Source organism: Mandrillus leucophaeus, unplaced genomic scaffold (assembly GCF_000951045.1).
Source record: "Mandrillus leucophaeus isolate KB7577 unplaced genomic scaffold, Mleu.le_1.0 Scaffold41, whole genome shotgun sequence".
Classification (NCBI taxonomy): domain Eukaryota; kingdom Metazoa; phylum Chordata; class Mammalia; order Primates; family Cercopithecidae; genus Mandrillus; species Mandrillus leucophaeus.
In genome coordinates this window covers 3,949,372-3,968,975 of record NW_012104365.1, presented here as the reverse complement: position 1 = coordinate 3,968,975, position 19,604 = coordinate 3,949,372, and the positions used below count along the sequence as shown (strand labels likewise).

Sequence of the window (19,604 nt, the reverse complement as noted above, 5' to 3'; positions counted from 1 at the left end):
GACCCGGTTTGCAGAGGCCGGGCGAGGGCCGCTGCAGGCCGCGGGGGATCGACTGTGCGCTCGCTGGGGGCTGTTCACGCAGCCGGGTGGCTGGGGAGCGAACTGCTCAGTCCCCCGTTACGGGGACCCCCACCCGCCCCAGGGCAACACTTGTTCTCTAGGCCCAGGTGGGCTTCGGGAACAAAGCAGCTCGCTGGTCTGGTCGGTGGCGGGCGCCTCCCGGGTCCCTGCACTCTGCCGGAAGGAGCCTTCCCGGGGCCGGGCTGCAGCCGCTGGGGTCAGGACTGGTCTGAACACGGCCGTTTCAGTTTTAACGAGGGCTCGTGTACATTGACCTTAGTGACATTGTTTGAAACTTAAATTCGTAGCATCAAGACGTGTCAGTTTTATTGGTCAGCCTGTGAGATCGTTATTCTTTTATCACCTGGTATTCAGAGGTTTGAGCAGGCAAAGAAAGCACACACGGTTCTCTAAATTTTGAATTGTTTTCATTTTCTGAATCTTTGTTTTGAAATGAAGGCCCGGTTATTCATCAGGTGATCTAAGTCAGCTTAAAGAGCACTAGGAGTCGGCTGACCCCTGCCTTCGACCCCAACACTCCCACCTCCGCCAGTTGGCTGCACCTGGCTTTAACAAATCCATGTAGCTTCTCTGGGCCTCGAGTCAGTTGAAGGTCAAGTGAGTCAGTACCTGAGAAAGCTCCCGGAAAACCCGAACACTTGAGACCAGAACTTCTCAGCCAGGGATGGTTTTGTGCCCACAGGGGCCACTGGCAGTGTATGGCGACTTTTCTAGTGGTCTAAGACCTTGCAGAGGTGCTCCTGGCATTTAGAGGGTAGAGGCCAGGGACGCTGCTCAATATCCCACCCGTGCTCAGGGCGGCAGGAACAGTGAGATCAGCCTGCCCAGGTGCTCACAGTGCTAAGCGGGAGAAGCCCCTGCTCTAAACCAGGAGCCGCTGTTTATCCCAATGATGGTTCCCTTTGTTTCTGGCTTGACTCGGGGTTGACTGTCAGTGATTGTCGGTGCTTTTAGTTACAGCTACATCCTTCTCTAGTATCAGCCATAAACAATTTGGGATAACAGTTGACACCTTGTCCACTGGTGGCAAATCAGGCCCCTTCCCACGGCTGTCACATGAGTATGTCACAGTGCAGGAAACAGTGCGTTGTGGCTCAATATAATTTCACAACTACAGAAACACTGCCTTCAGAACACCAGACTCGAGTGTGAAAGTCTGAGGCTTCCAGGCTTTGCATGGGACTGTTCGATTCATTGGGTTGAAAGGAAACACATGCCGATTATATAATGGTTACTTACTAGCTATGCTGTAACTAAAACTACATCTCAGCATTTGAAAGGCGCAGGTTGGGCACCTAGGTGAGCACGCCTGGGCTAGCTCTACCAGCAGTAGATGAATGCCCTGGGTTTGCAGGATGTGGTGCCAGCCACAGTGACAGACAAGTGGAGGAGAAAGGGGTGTGGGTGAACACACCTTCCAGTGGGAGCTGCTACCCAGAGTACGTATCCCCCAGGACCGAGGTTCAAATCTGCTCCTAGTGCTTGCTGCCTGGCAGTAGAACCATGTGTCACTTTTTTTCGGAGGGTGGGGTGGGGTGAGTGGACAGGGTCTTGCTGTCTCTGTCTCCCAGCCGTCATGGCTCACTGCAGCCTCCACCTACCAGGCTCTAGCAATCCTCCCACCAGCCCCCAGAGTAGCTGGGACTGCAGGCTTGAGCCGCCACGCCTGGCTAATTTTTGTACTTTTTTTAGAGACAGGGTTTTGCCATGTTGTCCATGCTGGTCTCGAACTCTTGAACTCACGTCATCCACCCACCTCAGCCCCCAGAAGTGCTGGAGTTACAGGCATGAGCCACTGCACCCAGCACTCATGTCACTTGCTTACGTGGCTTGTGGATCTTAATTAAAGGTTGGTGTTCGAGGCAGAGACATTGTTGTTCTTGGTGTGGAGAAGAAGTCAGTGGCCAAACTGCAGGATGAAAGAACAGTGCGGAAGATCTGTGCCTTGGATGACAATGTCTGCATGGCCTTTGCAGGTACGCGTCGCTGGGGAGCGCTGTCTTACTCTCCAGAGTCTCAGCGAAGAACAGGGCTTTAGAGATTGACTCGGTGTGTGGGCTGTTGTGAGCCATATAAACTGAGTAAATGAAAATCATTTAAAAGAAATGAATTTGGACTTTTAAGTTGGCCAGTTTCTTTGGTGGCCTCTCTGCCATAGCGGGTGAAAGAGAAATGGCTAGATGGATGAAAACACTTCTGGCTGCTGTGCAATGTGACCTCCACTGTTGTTTTTCTGTATCAGTCAGTTACAATCTAGAGAAAAGCTGGACTTTTAGAGCTAACTGCATCTGTGGCATGGAGAGGACAGATCCACGTCCTGCCATCCCCAGCAGTAAAAAGGACCGCACTGGTGGATGCAGGCCCTGCCTCGGCATGTTCTCAGCGCTGTTTTGGTCTTGCTCAGTTCTCCTCTCAGCAGATCCAATCTGGGAAGATCTCAATTTATGTAATGAAATTAGGGATTAACTCAATTTCTAAGATTCCCAAGAGGACTCAGGTACCGTGTTTAAGTATGGTCCGAGGCACACAATTCTTCATATACAGACAGTCCCTGACTTAGTATGGTTCAATCTACAATGTTTTTAAAAATCCAGATTCTGCACAACAGCCAACAATTTTTTATTTACAATGGGTTTATGGGGTAGTCAATGCATTTTCAGCTGGGTATTTTCGACTTACGATGAGTTTAGCGGGATACCACCCCACTGCACATCGAGAAGCATCTGTACCCAATTTCTTAGAAGTTCCCAGGGGCTGACAGGTTCCACTGCCAGTCACTTAGAATAGCTTTGCTGCTGGTTTGGGGGTCTGTGGAAGGTTAAATGCTGCGTCATCGTGTCCGTCCCCCAGCCCGTAGTTTGTGCTCTCTCTACTCCAGCAGAAGCCTGTCTGCTCTCCCTGCAGGCCTCACCGCTGATGCAAGGATAGTCATCAACAGGGCCCGGGTGGAGTGCCAGAGCCACCGGCTCACTGTGGAGGACCCGGTCACTGTGGAGTACATCACCCGCTACATCGCCAGCCTGAAGCAGGTGGGTGCCTGCCTGATCGCATGCTCACTTCTGGCAGCAGGGCAGTCACTGCTCTGCCGTGGCAGGTCGTCCTGCCATGTCACTTCATGTGGATTTGCATGTCACTTCAGGTGAATCAGAACACTGATTTATTCCATGATCCTGATCTTGACTTGCACAAGTGTAACTTGACCTAGCTCACCAATTTGAGTAACACTGTTCTGTTCTCAGGTCCTGGAATGGGATATTCCAAATTCCTGTGTCTAGAGGGAAATGATAGCTTTTGTCTTGCCATCCTGAGTTACTAGTCACCAAGCAGTTGAAGGGGGCTAGAAGCCACCCTATGAGGAAATGCCATTAACGTGTAAGCAGAATACATGTCTACCAGTCAAAGTAACTTCCAGTAACCTGAGTTGTCCTCCATGGTACAATTCTGGTGCTAGGTGAGTCTTTCTAGGAGTGAAAATGCAGAAAAGGATGTTGAAAGCTGTTGGCTAATACCTCATTTCAACTGCTAATAACCTGAGAGGGGGCTTAGGCATGACTTAAAATGTTCATACTTTGACTAAGTACGGTTCTTTCCTCACATGCAATTTCTTAGTTGGATGGTACTGACCTGCTTCTTTTCTTGCTAGCGTTATACGCAGAGCAATGGGCGCAGGCCGTTTGGCATCTCTGCTCTTATTGTGGGTTTCGACTTTGATGGCACTCCTAGACTCTATCAGACTGACCCATCGGGCACATACCATGCCTGGAAGGTGAGTTCGTGACAAAACAAAGGGGCTTTGGACAATCTTGCCAGAAAAAGGCTTTGAGGGGTGGGAGGTCCTGGGCTTCCTGCTGTAGGCCCTGTATCAGTGAATGAGTCGGTTTAAGTTAACCTAGTCCTATGAGAGCAAGAAAAGTATTAAACGTTGCTGTATGGAAGAAAATCAAAGGGCAGCAAGCTGTAAGGATAGACCACATAAATTAAAATCCTCAGGCGGGTGTGGTGGTTCACGCCTGTAATCTCAGCACTTTGGGAGGCTGAGGCAGGTGGATCACCGGAGGTCAGGTGTTCGAGACCAGCGTGGCCAACATGGCAGAACCCTGTCTCCACTAAAAATACAAAAGAAATTAGCTGGGCATGGTGGCACATGCCTGTAATCCTGGCTACTCAGGAGGCTGAGGCAGGAAAATCGCTTGAACCCAGGAGGAAGAGGTTGCAGTGAGCCGAGATCACACCACTACATTCCAGCCTGGGCAACAAGAGCAAAACTCCATCTCAAAAAAAAAAAAAAAAAAAAAAAAAAAGAAAAATCTCCCATTGCCTCTTGATAATGGAATAAAAGGTATAATCCCATTCTTGGTAAGAATTAGCACCAATTCTAAAGAGCTCTTTGCAAAAGGAAGCCACAAGGCAGGGCCTGTGTCCAGGGCTGCTGTCCAGCACTCCAGCTTGCCTCCTGCCACTGTCACTGGCTGGGCGGCCCATGTGGGGCAGCCGTGTTCCAGGGCTGGCCCTGGGTTGTCATGCCCTATGCCACGTGACAACATACGTATCTGTTTTAGGCCAATGCCATAGGCCGGGGTGCCAAGTCAGTGCGCGAGTTCCTGGAGAAGAACTATACTGATGAAGCCATTGAAACAGATGATTTGACCATTAAGCTGGTGATCAAGGCGCTCCTGGAAGTAAGTTTGCATTTGGAATCCAGGCAAGGTGGTGAAGATACCACGTTTTGGTGGTGACTGGTAGGTAGATGGGCAGCAAGGAAAGTGGCAAGGATCCAACAGTAATGCCTAATGACTGCTATGTGCCAGGCACTGCTCTGGTCTATGGTGTATCCTAACTGCTGTGTTCCTTGAAATAGCCACGCAAGGTGTGATCATTAGTGCCTTTATCCAGCTGGGGCAGCCGAGGGTTGTGCAGGGGCACACAGCATGAGAACCAGAGGCAGGATGTGAACCCAGCTGTCCAGCTGTGGAATCTGTTCTCCTCATGCCATCACTAGGCCTTCCAGAGGCTTGAACTGTTGATAAAGTCGGGATTAGAGAACTGGAGATATGGTTGGGCTTTGTCGAGACCTTGAAGTGCTAGCAGGTGAAACCAGAGAGGGACTAGCTGGAAGGCCAGGCTAGAGTGTAGGCATCAGGATTCCTGGTGGTGACCGCTATGTCAAGGGGAGGGCCTCGAGCACAGCTGCTGTGCAATAGAGAGGAGTCCCAGTGCTGGGAGGCAGGAGGGTGTGCAGGCATCCCAAGTAGACTTCACAAATGCATTTAGGACAAAGACACAGGTTTTGGGGGGCTGAGACCTCCATTCCTGGGACTTGGGTTTGGGTACACACCTATTTAAGGTACTCCTGAGAGCTGCTTTTGTCTTGAATAGGGAAAGGTGGCTAATGCTCCTGTCTTCTATCCCTTCAAGGTGGTTCAGTCAGGTGGCAAAAACATTGAACTTGCTGTCATGAGGCGAGATCAACCCCTCAAGGTAATCACCAAGTTTGTCTGCTTTCTTTACCTGTGAGTTTTCTCCATGATCAGGGCAGTACCAGTTCAGAAGGAAACATCATGGGGTCGTTCTGTGGTTTTAACATTAGGAAAATGTTTTTCTGAGGCTCCCCATACGTCAAAGAGAAGATTCCCATCTTCCTCTATTAGATGGTCCACGCATGTTCTCTGGGCATGCTGAGCAGCTGCCAGTCAGATCTGCTGCTGCTTGTTAATACTTGTCTAGGTCAGGCCAGCATCCTCTTGTTTTCCTTGAGGTCCCTCTCCAAAGAGGCTGTATGAGCAGCAGTGCCAAAGCCTGGCTACCCTCCCCAGAAGAGGGCGCTGGTTCCTTGGCACCTTGTTTGGCTTAGGTAACCGTGAAGTTTTTTTTGATAGATTTTAAATCCTGAAGAAATTGAGAAGTATGTTGCTGAAATTGAAAAAGAAAAAGAAGAAAACGAAAAGAAGAAACAAAAGAAAGCATCATGATGAATAAAATGTCTTTGCTTGTAATTTTTAAATTCAAATCAATCATGGATGAGTCTCAATGATGTGTAGGCCTTTCCATTCCATTTATTCACACTGAGTGTCCTACAATAAACTTCCGTATTTTTTAACCTTTTTTTTTCTTTAAGAGAATGTGTATCTTTAGGTGCAATCATAGTATTCCTCTCATCTCTCACCCTTCTTTTTCAACCCTGAGCTGCCGTAAGTCTGAGCTTTCCTTTCTGTTCCTTGTGGCTAAGACAGCAAGCCAGTGTGAGACAGAGATTCCTCCCTTGGAAAATCAGCTGCTGCCCTGGGTGCTGCAGAGAAACCTGGCCTTCAGCAGACCCGTTTCTCTGTTGTAGACACAGAATGACTTCCATTTGCTTTTAGACCTTCATTCTAGTCCCCTAATGAATGTATAATGTCAAGGACACAAACACAGGTAGCCCTGGGTTAATTCTGTAGAGCAGCAGCTTTGTTCAAAGCAGCTTTCCATGTCTGACTTTCATAGACCACATCTTGATGTCTGCTCCCTACTTTCTCTTGAAGACTGTTCTGGCTATTCTCTGCCCTTTCTTGCATTTTGGCTTCTAGTCCAGCAGCAGTTGAAGGCTTTTGTGTCCTCGGGTCACCCCTTTTCTCCCATGCTACCACTTGCTCTGGTCCTTGGTTTTGGGCACATACCTTCTAAAAAGGAGTAAAGGGGCCCAGATACATTTTGAGCTCAGCATAAAATGTACAATTGTCAAAACAATTAACATTTTAACAGCAAGGTCAGGTGGTATGCGATGACCTGACTACCTTGAGATTCTCTGGGAGGCAATACCTGTTTCACCAAGTCATCTAGCCGGGTGAGGACTGTGGCCACCAGTATCTGGCACACATAACAGAAGATTTATTTTTCTGTTGGTCAAGGATATCCATTATCCCCACCCAATGGCCACAGGCAGGTACTGAAAGGAGAACTCATGCAGCTCATGTGTCTCCTCATCCTCTCTGAGGACCACTTTGAAGGTCACCTGGAAACCCATTAGACTGAAATGGGATGCTCTGAGCCTCGAACCAGCCGTATCTTTGTTTTTCTGCATGGGTCCAGGGTGCAGCTCGCTCATGGCTGTGTAACCTGCTCTACGGTGCCTGAGAACATCAACGTTCCTGAGCTGGGGAGCTTGGAGGCAGCAGGAAGGTGGCAAAGGGGCCACTGCTTGATACAGGCGTTATCTGTGAACTGGGTTTTTAAAAGGACTTTGTATCCAGTTTCTGAGAGCAGAGCCATTCATCCCAGAAGGGTGGCCCACAGGGAGAAGCCGGGTCTGCTGGCTGCACTTCACCCGACCAATTGGGTCAGCTGCCTTGTTCCATCACCTGACGGGGCCCAAGTCTCCCCAAATTCCACCAGCCTAAGTATGCTCCAGAACTGGACATGATGCAGAGGTGACCTGGGCAGCAGAGTCAACAGGATTCTTAGAGCATCAGAAAAGAAAATTTTAAAGGTTTGCATGTTTATTTATAATTACAATTTACATTACTCCAACAGAGGAGCCCCCTTGCTATGTTCTAATTCTTAGCCATTAAGTCCTACAAAAATAAACCCAAGCTTTTACAGTAACTTAATCAATACAGAACTAAAGCCTTTATAGCTATCAGAGGGGTTTAGTTACCAAGGTGCTTATTTTTGACAAAATGCCCTGTCACTCAGAGGACGCATGCGTATACTAAAGTTCTGACCCATCGACTCATGCAACAAATGTAGACCCTGCCCTCCCTCCACCCACCATTAAAACAAAAACACAAAACAAGGATGTACAACCAAGGGGAAATATGCTCTTGGTCAACTGACCTTGCAGAAGACTGGCTCGTTTCCAAGTGGATGAGAACACCAGTGTGTGGCCAGAGTCCAGCAATGACTGACCGGCCTAGGTCAGAGGCTGGCAGGGACCACAGAAGGGCCAAGGCGCTGCCGGGGCTCATCCCAGGCTCCAACCCCAACCTGGAAGCTTGTGGACACCAGGCTCTGTGCAGCAGCTCCATGGCTAGCGTCCAGGGCCCCTGGCCACTACTCCGAAATGTTTGTAGTCCACCCACCCCTGGCCAGCCCCAACCTTGACATCACTGTGGATACCATCAGGGTGGTCTGGTTCACTTATACAACATGATCCATGGGACTACCCCTTCCGTGCCCTCCACCCACCCACCCCCGACACACACACCACCCTATGCTGGCCCTGACTCCTGAGACCCCACCCTTGGCAGTGGGGGTGCCAGGCCAGCAGCACCAGGGGTCAGCTGAGTTACAGAGATGCAGTCGGCTGCCACATTTGCCAAATGAGATTTGGTTCCACTTTTAAAAGTCAAAGCTGTCATTTAAAAAAAAAAAAGGTCACAAAGTAAGGATTCAGCTTTCACTATAGAAACCTCTTTGCAAAATACCAAAACCTTAGAGTTAGGCTATGCGCAACTAAAAAGGAAACATAGGTAAAGAGACCTCAAAGAGGTTACCCATGAATACTTCCCCAAAACAAGTGGTTCTAACTCAGACCATGTCCAAGTTCAGTTAAGTCCAAAACATAAGTAGCAGTATGGGAATCTTCCAAACTCCAGAAACAGCGACCACTTCTCCCTGTAAGTGCAGCGTTTTCCTCGCGTCCTGACACACAGCGTCATTTCTGCGCCACTTCAGTAGGAGCCTGCAAGAGATGACAGGAAGTGAAGCAGCTGCTGGGATAAGCTGGCACTGTTGCCCCTGCTGGCAAGCAGAAGCCACTCAGCCTCCCTCCTGCCCTGAGTCAGGCTGGCTTCCCCCGTTTCCTCTCACAGCTCACTCTGAGAATCCTACTTGTACAACAGATTGGGGACAGGGAGGCAGCTAGTGGCAGGAGGCCTAGTCCCTAGCTCCAGGGCCCACCTGGGGTCGGCACCAGGCACCCCATGTGGGACGCTCTACCCAGACCCTAAAGTGCCCACAAATCCACTGGAACATTGTTAAAAATGAAGCCTCTGATTCATTTAGGGCCGGGTTGGGCCAAGACACTGGCTTTGGAGCAAGGTCTCGCTCGCTGGCTTTACTTGGGTGGTGAGCCCCCGGCCCACGCGACTCCCGCCATCACCTCACCTCCCACACCTGCAGTCTCACTCGGAGGATGCTGGGGCCTGGGTCCTGCCCCCACAGATGCAGGTTTAAGTTGTCAAGAGCCCCCTGGGTGACTCATAGGTTCGAGGCCCTCGGTTTGGCTTTTCCTCGGAAATGGAGCCTACTCCCCACCTTCCTAAGCTCTCCAGGTGTGCCTGACCCTACACCCTCCCACCAAAGCATTCAGAAGGCTCATCCACTCACCTTTGGCTGCACCCTCACACCCTGCCAGTCCCGGCCCTGTGGGAAGTGGGGTTGCGACGGGTGGTCCCATTGCCCCTGCCTCCTCGGAATCCACCCCGAGAACTGCGGCCACGAAGAAACCTCCCTGACACCCCAAAGGTCTCCGTGTTGAGCTTCCTCTCTTCAGCCCACGTCGTCCGCCTGGAGCTAAACCATAGAAGAAATGCTGATTGTAGCAGGCACTGACTCCCAGGCTTCTGGCCAGGCCTCGTCCTCAGAGCGGCCCAGGGAAGGAGGGGACAGACTCACCGGGGCCACTGTATACAGGGAAGGGGCAGCCCCGTCAGCACTGGACCCCAGCTCTGGCACTGCAGGTGCTCCCTGCCACACTTTCAACCAGGACTATCCCCACAGTGGGCAGGGGCTCAGGATCCATCTCTACCATCTCTGTCACCACAGGCAAGCAGTGATACTACTTGGCTACCAAGGCAACCCCTATTGCTTGCTAGAGGAGCCCCGGGGAGGCCCAGGGGCCCAGGAGACCCGAGACCAGAGCATGAAGTGGACCCTCCTAGACAAGGAGGGGGCTAGGCTAGATGGAACAAGGTCCCTGGAATGTGAAACTTCTGCTTTGGGGGTTGGGAAGATAGGGATACAACATGGACACTCATGCCACCCAAACAAGCCGCCTGCGGGAGACTATTTCCCACATCCAACTGTGCGCCCAACACTCCCACCCAGCACTCCCACCGACGTAGACAGCAGCTCCAGGGCAGCACACCCACCCTGAGCTCCTCTTCAGCCGGAAACCTGCTGTGCCCACAGACTTCCGTGTTCAAAGCAGCAGCAACTCCACCCATCAGCTGTCCAGGCCAAAAGACTTAGGAGTCATTCTGGACTCTTCTCTTGTTGGCCAATTCTGTTAGCACCACCTTCAAGATACATTTAGACTCTACCCCTTCCCTCTGTCACCACCGCCTGGTTCCAAGCCACCTGTGCTGCAGCACCGGTCCCCTAACTGGCCAGTCAGCAGCCACACTTGCCCACTGTCCAACCACTGTCACCAAGGAAGCTGTAAAACATCAGACCGCACCATGCGCTTCAGCACAAAACCCTCTGATAGCTTCCTGCAGCACTTGGAACAAAAGCCAGTCACTTCCATGCCCTACAAAACCCTACAGGAACCCATCCCCCAGACTCGGCCTGTCTGGAAGCACTTCCCGCACTCATCTGTGCAGCCTGCTCCACCTGTGAGAACTGATCATCCATTTCCCATCGAGTCCACAGCTCCATCCCATTGCCCTCACTGCCTGGCCTTCCACCACACGCTGTTCTATCTTTCCCCTGCAGAACATGAGCCTGAGGAGGTGGGGCTTTCCAGCCTGTCTTCTGAGGCCACCTCAACACCCCCCGCGGCGTGTCTGGCGCTCAATCTGCAGGACAAATGGGCCCAAATCTCCAAGCCCGGCCCACACTGTAGGTTGCTTCGTGGGACTTCTGACCAGCTGTTAGGTGTGAAAAATAAAACACACCACATGGTCCCTCGCCTCAAACCATGAAGTGAAGGAAGGCCAGTGTGAGCACGCTCTAGCTATACCTCAGGCTGCAAAGCAAGGTCCTCAGGCTGCCAGGCCAGCGGGACCAGCAAGCAGAGCACAGTGAGGTATGCTGAATGTGGACACGGGTCTGCTGGGGAGGGCAGTGCAGCCCAGCCTTTGTGGGGACAGGGCAGCAAAGCCAAGAGGAAACAGGGACTTGACCTCAGCCGACTCCTCAGGTCAGGATCCCCAAGAGGCTTCCCACACGTAACCTGCTGGGACTCCTGCACTTATCACACAGAAATGCAAGCAGGACCCTAGAACAGCTACCCTGAGGCTCAGAGTCCAGCTCTGCCTTCAGATTGAGAGCCCTCAGTCCTGTCCTTTCTAGATTGAAGGACTGTCCTCCCCTCATTCAGCCTCTCACCTGGTCTTGAGTTCAGAAGAGATGTTGTCAAAGAACGACTTGGATTTGTCATAGTAGCAGTTGGGCCCCAGAAGCTCTTCCTCGGCAGGCGCTTCGGCGCTCTGGGTCACCACAGCCAGGTCCTTCTCTTCCCCCTTCTCAGCCTTGTCCTCTACAAAGAGAAGCAGAACACGCGGAGGTGCAGGAGGGCAGAGCGCACGGCCTTCTAGCAGGGTGCTCCCTCCAGGCTCACTCGGGAGCCACCCTCAGGCTGAGACATCAACTACGCCTTGTGCAAAGCAGAGATCTCTTCTTCTTCCTTCTAAGCACACGTCTCGTTCTGCCATCTGGGCCGTGCAGTCTGCACCTTATCCCACCCATTTTCACACCTCCCGGCATCTCGTATCACTAATTCCTCACTGCCGGTCACCACCCGCCTGGCTTCCCCAGTTCCTCCAGGCATCTCTTCCTTTTTCTTGAGACAGAGTCTTGCTCTGTCGCCCAGGCTGGAGTGCAGCGGCACAATCTCGGCTCACTCCCACTGCAACCTCCACCTCCTGGGTTCCAATGATTTCCTGCCTCAGTCTCCTGAGTAGCTGGGATTACAGGCACCCACCACCATGCCTAGCTAATTTTTGGATTTTTAGTAGAGACGGGGTTTCGTCGTGTTGGCCAGGCTGGTGTTGAACTCCTGACTTCAGATGATCCACCCACCTCAGCCTCCCAAAGTGCTGAGATTACAGGCATGAACAACCACACCCCGCCAGGCCTCTACTCCTCACACTCTCTAGGGGTACTCCTGTGCAGAGGATAATTTTCATAATGAGCCAAACCTTTAAAATTCAGTTTCTTCTTAAATTCTTTGTCAAGCTCCTCTCGGTTGAACTGGGCATTTGCACTCTCGAAATCAAAGTCACCCTCAAATTTGATTGTATTTTCCTTGACGTTAGTTGGACGGTTTTGCCCTCTTGAGCGATTCCTTGTTCGCCTGTTTCCTGTGAGGACAAAGGACAGCCCTGGCTGAAGTAGGTCACCAACCTGGTGATCTCAAACACCTCACAAGGAGTTTCCAGGCACACCCCCAAGGCCACAGAGGGGACAGAGCACACAAGCAGCGACACCACACCAGCACCCCGGAAACCATCACCCAGAGAAGCAGGCAGGAGGGCAAGCAGAGCAGCTCAGCCTTATCACTCATGGTCCCCAGAAATCAAGTGGCAACAAGGGTTACCTGATCGCCTCCTCTGAGGTCTTCTGTTCTCATCATTCACCTGCCCTTGAGTTTGCACAGCTGCTGGCTGGACTACATCTAAGGCGCAAAAGGGAAGAGTAAGGCAAAGCTCCTACAGAAGCTGGAAGCCAGAACCCAGAAGCAGCCCCACCACCACGGGGCACACGGCCAGGGTGGCACCGCAGGAGGCTGCTGCACAGGCCTGCCCTGCAAAAGCACATGGAGCTTAGGATGGGGAAGTAGTATTTTTTTTTAATAAAAATAAAATGAAATAGCCAGGAAGTAGTGTGCCACTTCTAGAACATCAAGCAAACTCCAGGAAAAAATGTGTTCAAGTACCGCTGGCTGTCTTGCTGCTCGGCTGGGCCTGACGACCGTTGAGCTGCGTCCCTGTGGTGCCCTTGCCAGGTAACAGCTTTTTAGCATTCAGGTTGTCGGCAGAACCAGTCTGGACAGCCTGCTCCACCATCGGGCTCTTGCCGACTGGGATGGATGGAAAACCAGCTCCTGAATTGAGGAGGGGAGGAGGGTTTAAAAACAGAGAGAAAAGAAGCAAGCCTTACACCTCCAGGCATTTCTCTTCTGCTGGCATGTCAGGAAGGAAAGGAGGGCAACTGCCTAGAGGTTCTACCAAATCCAGGCAAAGCACCCCCAGACTGGGCCGTTCCCTCTGAGGCTAGCCCAGACAGCAAAAGAAGGCCAAGTCACTGGACAGCACCAAGGCCAGTTCATCTTTGGACTCCCTACCCCAAAAGCCCTGAGCTCCCCAAGTTAGGGAACCTCAAGGAGAGGAAAAACACCGTGCCTACAAACAGGCACCTCCCCAGCAGTGCTGAAACAGCTTTCTTAAAACCACACAAGCTCCCATCCCAAAGGGGCTCATAGCCCCAAGAGCCTGGTGAATTCAGGATCTGAGAATTTGTTTCATTCTGGTCCATACTGGAGAAGAACCAGCCCAGCCTGGGATTTTCTAGAAAATGCAGTGATCAAATTCTGAAGTTAAATTCTAGAACACTGTCATTTCCACTTAAGACACAATAAAACTAAAAATTATGGAGGAGGAGCTGACTTGAGAGACAGTAGCAGCCTACACTTCTCTCAAGGGCAAAGGCTCATCATGAAGACGCGAAGGGCTCCTAGGTATCCTTTGGCAAGGAGCTGTGCCTACGAAACCGCAGTCTGAGGCCCACGCACAGGGGATGAACCCTCAGAAACTAGGTCCTCTGAACCAAGAAGAAAAAGGGAAGCACCACCCACCTCTCTCCATCTCCTCCCTTTCCAAAGTTCCAGGACCTGTGGGGACTCTAAACAGGACAATGTGGGACTGGGTGTAAGTGAATAGAGATCTGAAACAGAAAAGGCGCCCTAACCATGGGGTAATTATTATTACAGCAACAGCCCAATACACATGAAGACTGGGCATCTCATCTTACTGTTTTTATGGAATAGAAACAACAACAAAAATTCCCTGTAAAAAATTCCTTGTAACCAGATCAAGAGAAGCTCTCAAAGGGCAGGTGGGAGCGGCTCCGCATAGAGGTCTGGTAAGCGTTCTCTGGCAGGAATGCACCCAGGCCGCTTTCTCACTGACTGTCTCACTCAGCATGTCCGGGAGACGAGCACAGCATTGCCTGCTTCCTGATCATACTGTGACTGCAGGGACATGGATATGGGGCTTGTCTGCTTTTTACACAACCAACTAGTTCAAACAAAGTCTAGCCCTATGAGCAGGTTTAGGTAACTGATCCTAAGAGCAATAGAAGTATCTGTGTCATTTTTAAGTGGGGAAAAAAAATGACTACTCGACTACTCTCTAACTCAGATACACTGAGTACATGCAGGATTTGGAAAGCAGCACCTGCAGAATGACAGACTGACAGCAGCTGTGTGCCATAAGGAAAGCCCAGGCATCATCCTGGACCAGGGCCAGGTAATGGCGATGGTTCAGCTTGTCAGGGTGCTACGTGTAACACAAACATATGAAAGATTGTCAATGTGAATTTTAGAACTTCAGGGGAAATGAGTAGAATGTGAGGAAAGGTCTAGAAACCCCAGGTGCCGCCGCCACCACAGCACAGACACAGGTGGTGTATACCAGCACTGGCCAGCTGGCCATCAGGCTGATACTGTCCACCTGGCCAAACAGTTAGCAACTGTCACCCAAGCTCCTAATTTTGAATCCCCTAAACAAGTGACCTATGCACCACACAGATCAAAGAGCAGCATGGGAATGTGAGGTGCTTTGGGGAGTCCCCCCTGCAGCACTCTAGAACACGTTTAGGACCCAGCAAAAACCCCAGGGAAATGACTTTCTGTGAACAGTGAAGTTTCCCGTATGTGGTAGCCATGGTACAGGTCAATAGAGAACCTGGACCCAGGGGGAGAGAACAAACTACTCCGCTGATTCTTTGTAATCCCTTCTTTAACACTGAGAGTTCACAATCAGGACTATGTGCTGAAGCAAACAAGCAGCTCAGCGGCTGCATGGGCTTGGCAAATGATCTGCTACAGCTACTGTCATTCTGTCTGCTGCTTTACCCCTCGCTCTCAGAACGGTTTGCAAGACAGCATGCAGTTCTCCCAAACTGCTGTTACCCTTGGCAGTGAGCTGCTGTGGCTCTGAGGACAAGTCAAGCTCTGAAACGGGCTGTGGAGATGGAGAAGAGCTAGGACTGGAAGCAGCGGCTGAGGCTGGAGGGCTTACCAACTTCTCTAAAGGAAGATAAAGGAGAAAGAGCAAAAAGAAAGCACACAAATAAGTCAGGATACACTTGTCTTGTGTCTAGCAAGCTTGGAAAGAGCCAAGCAACCTCTTGTAGGACTCTGTCATACAAACATATTTCAGAAACAGAGAGAGCTGGGCTGGGAAGGCCACCTGTCACACTAGGAACAGCAACCAAGACAAGCATGATTTGTAGCAGCAAGTGGCCTACAGACCTCATTTAGGGTTCCCTGTCTCACTACTTCATGCTGGATTCTGAGCAAGGGCGGTGGATCACCTGCCAATTCTATACTCTGAGCCCATCTGCAAAGCTAGGTCCAGGTAAAGGACAAGGCGGGATCTCTCTCTACATACGGAGAGTAGAATCATACTCTAGGGTTGTTCAATCTCAGTTGAAACCATTTTTGAGCGAGGCACTTGCAGTAGAACAAGGGACATGATGGGTGGGCTTGTATTTCACTTCTATATTTACAGGCTTATAAATGTGCGAATAGCTAGACCTCATCTGTAACACTACATATATATCAGCTATTTCTTCTTTGAAGCAGATATACCAGGACTTCCACCTATTTATTTTTAGAGACAGAGTCTCGCTGTGTCACTCAGGATAGAGTGCAGTGGTGCAATCTCGGCTCACTACAACATCCGCCTCCCAGGTTTAAGCTATTCTTATGCCTCAACCTTCCAAGTAGCTGGGATTACAGGTGTGTCCCACCACACCCAGCTAATTTTTGTATTTCTAGTAGAGACAGGATTTCCCCATGTTGGCCAGGCTGGTCTCGAACTCCTGACCTCATGATCCACCTGCCTTGGCCTCCCAAAGTGCTGGAATTCCATGCGTGAGCCACCATGCCTGGCCCAGGACTTCCACCTAGATCCACCCTGACTCTTCGAATGAATTTTGATTTGATTATTCTGTTCTAACACTCAGGCCGCTGCCTCTTTTACTCTCAGTTGAGTAGTTACTAAATGCTCTCACAAGCTGAAGTTGCACTGGGTAATTTACTAAGTGTGCAATAAAACAGTCTATAAGCTGAGCGTGACAAGAATGCACGCCCCCACTCTCAGGCTCCATCGCTCCACTCAGTGACAGTTACACGCACGGGTAGTTTACCAGACAGAAACAGGTCACTCACCTAGACCCAGGGAGGCGGCATACTGCTGGCTGAGCAGGGAGCTGGCCGCCAGCGGGCCGTAGGGCGCCATCCCTCGGAAAGGGCTGTAAGGCACGTGCGGCTGGAAGGGCGAGGCGGAGGCAGAACCCAGGGAAGACTGAACAATGAGACATCGGGTGAGAACAGCGAAGGCCATCCCATCACCCCACACGCCTGCATCAGAGTGCTTGTTCAGCTGGGAAACAAGCACTGTCCCATCAGCCTGCATCCTTGAGATGCTGGAGGAGCCCTTGGGGTACCAGTTTCCAGTATGGTGAGAGCTGCCTTTTCCACAGCATTTCAGTTCCAGTTCCACCTGTCCATGTAATCATGCAATTCTTTTTTCTTTCTTTCTTTTTTTTTTTTTGAGACATTGCATTGCTCTGTCCCCTTGGCTGGAGTGCAACAGCGTGATCTCAGCTCACTGCCTCCCAGATTCCAGCGATTTTCCCTGCCTCAGCCTCCCGAGTACCTGAGATTACAGATGCCCACCACCACATCCAGCTAATTTTTATACTTTTAGTAGAGACGGCGTTTTGCCATGTTGGCCAGGCTGGTCTTGAACAGTTGACCTCAGATGATCTGCCCTCCTCGGCCTCCCAAAGTGCTGAGATTACAGGCGTCTTGTCCATGTAATTCTAACCCAAATTTCTCCTAACTCAAAGCCATCGGATGGCTCCCCACTGCTGCCAAAGGCTGCCCCGTGTGATCCCACCTTCCAGGACGGGTGCTCGGCACGGAACCTGGTGCAGTCTGAACCCCAGAGGAGCCAGTGAATATTTTAAGTTTAGAAGTGAAGAAAATATTAATCTGGGCTCCCTGGTGTGAGCATGGGCAAAATAAGCCATAACCCAATAAGCAGGCACGTGGCATCAGACTTACAAATCTGGTGTCGTACAACAGCAGCATGTAACATCTGGGCATAACCCAAGGGCAAGCCCGCAGTCCCTGCAGGTATGTCACCCCACTCACAGCAGCTGCTGAGGGCTCAGACTTCTCCAACCAGAAACTAAGGGCAAACGCTATGCCCCAAACATCACAGGTCCAGGAGCATCCACTCACACTACACTACACTACACACGCGCGCGCGCACGCCCAGCTCCCCAGGTCTCCTTCCTTAAGAGCCATGAGACACAGCACACACCACCTACTGTGTGTGCTACAAGAATCAACACCTTCCGCGAGAACAGCAATGGCCTAGACAAAAAATAAGCCACTTTTCATTAAAAGGATATTCCTCAGGCCGAGTACTTTGGCTCATGCCTGTAATCCTAGCACTCTGGGAGGCCAAGGCGGGCAGATCATGAGGTCAGGAGACTGAGACTATCCTGACCAACATGGTGAAACTCTGTCTCTACTAAAAATACAAAACTTAGCTGGGCGTGGTGGTGCGTGCCTGTTAGTCCCAGCTACTTGGGAGGCTGAGGCAGGAGAATCACCTGAACCCAGGAAGCAGAGGTTGCAATAAGCCGAGATCACGCCACTGCACTGCAGCCTGGCAACACAGTGAGACTCCGTCTCAAAGGAAAAAAAAAAAAAAGGTTATTCCTCACATTGAGCATTCTGACAAAACATGCCACCAAGCTCCAAATTGAAACCAGCATCTCTTAGTGTGCACAGAGGGGCAGTGGCACACTTACCTGAACAATGGCGGGATCCTGTGGGAGTGTGTGCTGAGCTTTTGGAGGTTCACACACAGTGATATCTTTGATGTCACTTCCCCGGAAAATGATGTACTCATAAATCTCCTCTCTGGGGGGCGCAGGCCTATCTGTGGGACGGTCTTCAGTGCCAAAGGACCTCACTTATGAGTGGAGAAAGAGAAATGTTATTGTTGTCCTCAGCCAGTTCAATCAACCCTGACACCACTGCTCCCAAGTCTTCCAGAAGACGGCGGCACTTGCTCAGAGCCACAACACAGGACTCTAGGTCCATATTTCAACAACTACTTAACACCCCAATTTTCAGTGGACAGTGCTGATAACGCACCAATTGGTGAAGCTCCAGACAACAGACAGTTCTAGATCACAAAGATGACAAGAACAATTTCACAGACTGTCTCATGTGCAAACACACCAACGTACAGAGCTCTCAGCAAAACAAGGCTTGCTTCGCAAGGCCTCCCTGTTCACCTATGACTCTGTAGATCAAACAGCCAGCTGGCTGCTTTATGCGCAAAGCCTCACCACACATTGCACCTGAGGAGGCAGTTTTCTCACAAAGGAACCTACATGAGTGTTCCCCTTACCCTTTTATCCACAGCAAACCTTGGAACAGCTGTAACAGAAAACAAAGGGAGACAGGGTCCCAAGATTGTAGACCTCTGACCCCGGCTTCCGCACCTATAAGGAATTCTGAGCCCACTAACCCCTCACCAGCAGGCTTCCAGAGCCCTACCAAATCTCCTTTTAGCAAGCCTCTAGGGGCAGAGCTGGGTGGGACAGCAGCCTCTAACTCATAAGAGCACAACTCCTACTAACTCCTGGGCCTACTCTGGGCTGTCTCTCTAACTCGGCTCTCCTGTAATAAGTGTAGTGAGGTCCCACGGCTGCAAGGGAGTGCACAGCCCTGGCATGCTCAGCGAGCTCCTGGAGCCACGCAGGAGACACTCCCTGTTTGGAACGAGTTCTTCTTCTACACTTGCGGCTCCCTGTGACTTAAGAAGCGTTTCAGACGCGTCTAGACACTTCAAGAACCCCTGGGAGCCGAGCACCAGATCCAGCACACGTGGGCTTAGGCAGACATGGCTCCACCGGCACTTTTCTCTGAGAGGCAGGGGAAGTGCACTCCCCATCTTCTCTGGGTGATGAAGACAAAGAAACTCTGGACCACCCGCTGTCTCAACAACCTCAGAGATTCTGATTCTAGAGAACAGCCCCTTTCCTGTAAGTCTCCCAGCGGCTACAGCGGGTTATCAGCGCCCACAGGCGGCTGTCACCAAAAGGTAAGCCCCACAGTGCGAACGTCAGGATACAGCAGGAGAACGGTTTAAACCGGGGCATCTGGCTGCCAAACGGATGCTTCCGCCTTGGCAGGAGGCTGCATTAGGACGCGGTATTTGTTCAGGATCAAGGCCCCAGCTGTCTAATAGGTTCCAGAAAGGCTTGCAGGATTCGCGTGTTGTGACCCCGCCCCCAGCCTTCGGGAGAGGCCGGGACACTGGCCCCGCCGCCCGACCTCGAGGCTCCCC

At 51.1% G+C, this 19,604-nt stretch overlaps 3 protein-coding genes across 3 annotated transcripts in view; 1 reads left to right on the top strand and 2 right to left on the bottom strand.

Annotated features, from left to right (window-relative positions):
• The window catches only part of SS18L1 (synovial sarcoma translocation gene on chromosome 18-like 1), a 46,165-nt gene extending 43,860 nt beyond the window's left edge, over positions 1-2,305 (bottom strand). The window contains exon 1 of the mRNA XM_011992346.1: positions 2,274-2,305. The gene's annotated coding sequence lies outside the window, so the exon portion shown is untranslated. The remainder of the gene's footprint in view (positions 1-2,273) is intronic.
• The window catches only part of PSMA7 (proteasome (prosome, macropain) subunit, alpha type, 7), an 11,032-nt gene extending 4,851 nt beyond the window's left edge, over positions 1-6,181 (top strand). Inside the window, exons 2-7 of the mRNA XM_011992419.1 lie at positions 1,931-2,057; positions 2,986-3,110; positions 3,725-3,847; positions 4,641-4,760; positions 5,497-5,559; positions 5,958-6,181. Of these exons, the coding sequence (XP_011847809.1) occupies positions 1,931-2,057; positions 2,986-3,110; positions 3,725-3,847; positions 4,641-4,760; positions 5,497-5,559; positions 5,958-6,050 (651 nt within the window). The 3' untranslated portion in view covers positions 6,051-6,181. The remainder of the gene's footprint in view (positions 1-1,930; positions 2,058-2,985; positions 3,111-3,724; positions 3,848-4,640; positions 4,761-5,496; positions 5,560-5,957) is intronic.
• A 1,351-nt stretch (positions 6,182-7,532) lies between these two features.
• On the bottom strand, positions 7,533-19,598 carry LSM14B (LSM14B, SCD6 homolog B (S. cerevisiae)). Its single transcript, XM_011992347.1, has 10 exons — positions 19,400-19,598; positions 18,055-18,218; positions 16,397-16,532; positions 15,134-15,250; positions 12,878-13,045; positions 12,539-12,616; positions 12,141-12,302; positions 11,329-11,479; positions 9,385-9,570; positions 7,533-8,737 (listed from the first exon to the last, which is right to left on the bottom strand). Exons 3-9 carry the CDS (start codon positions 16,464-16,466, stop codon positions 9,399-9,401), a joined length of 918 nt encoding a protein of 305 aa, XP_011847737.1. The 5' UTR covers positions 16,467-16,532; positions 18,055-18,218; positions 19,400-19,598; the 3' UTR covers positions 7,533-8,737; positions 9,385-9,398.
• Between the last annotated feature and the right edge of the window lie 6 nt (positions 19,599-19,604).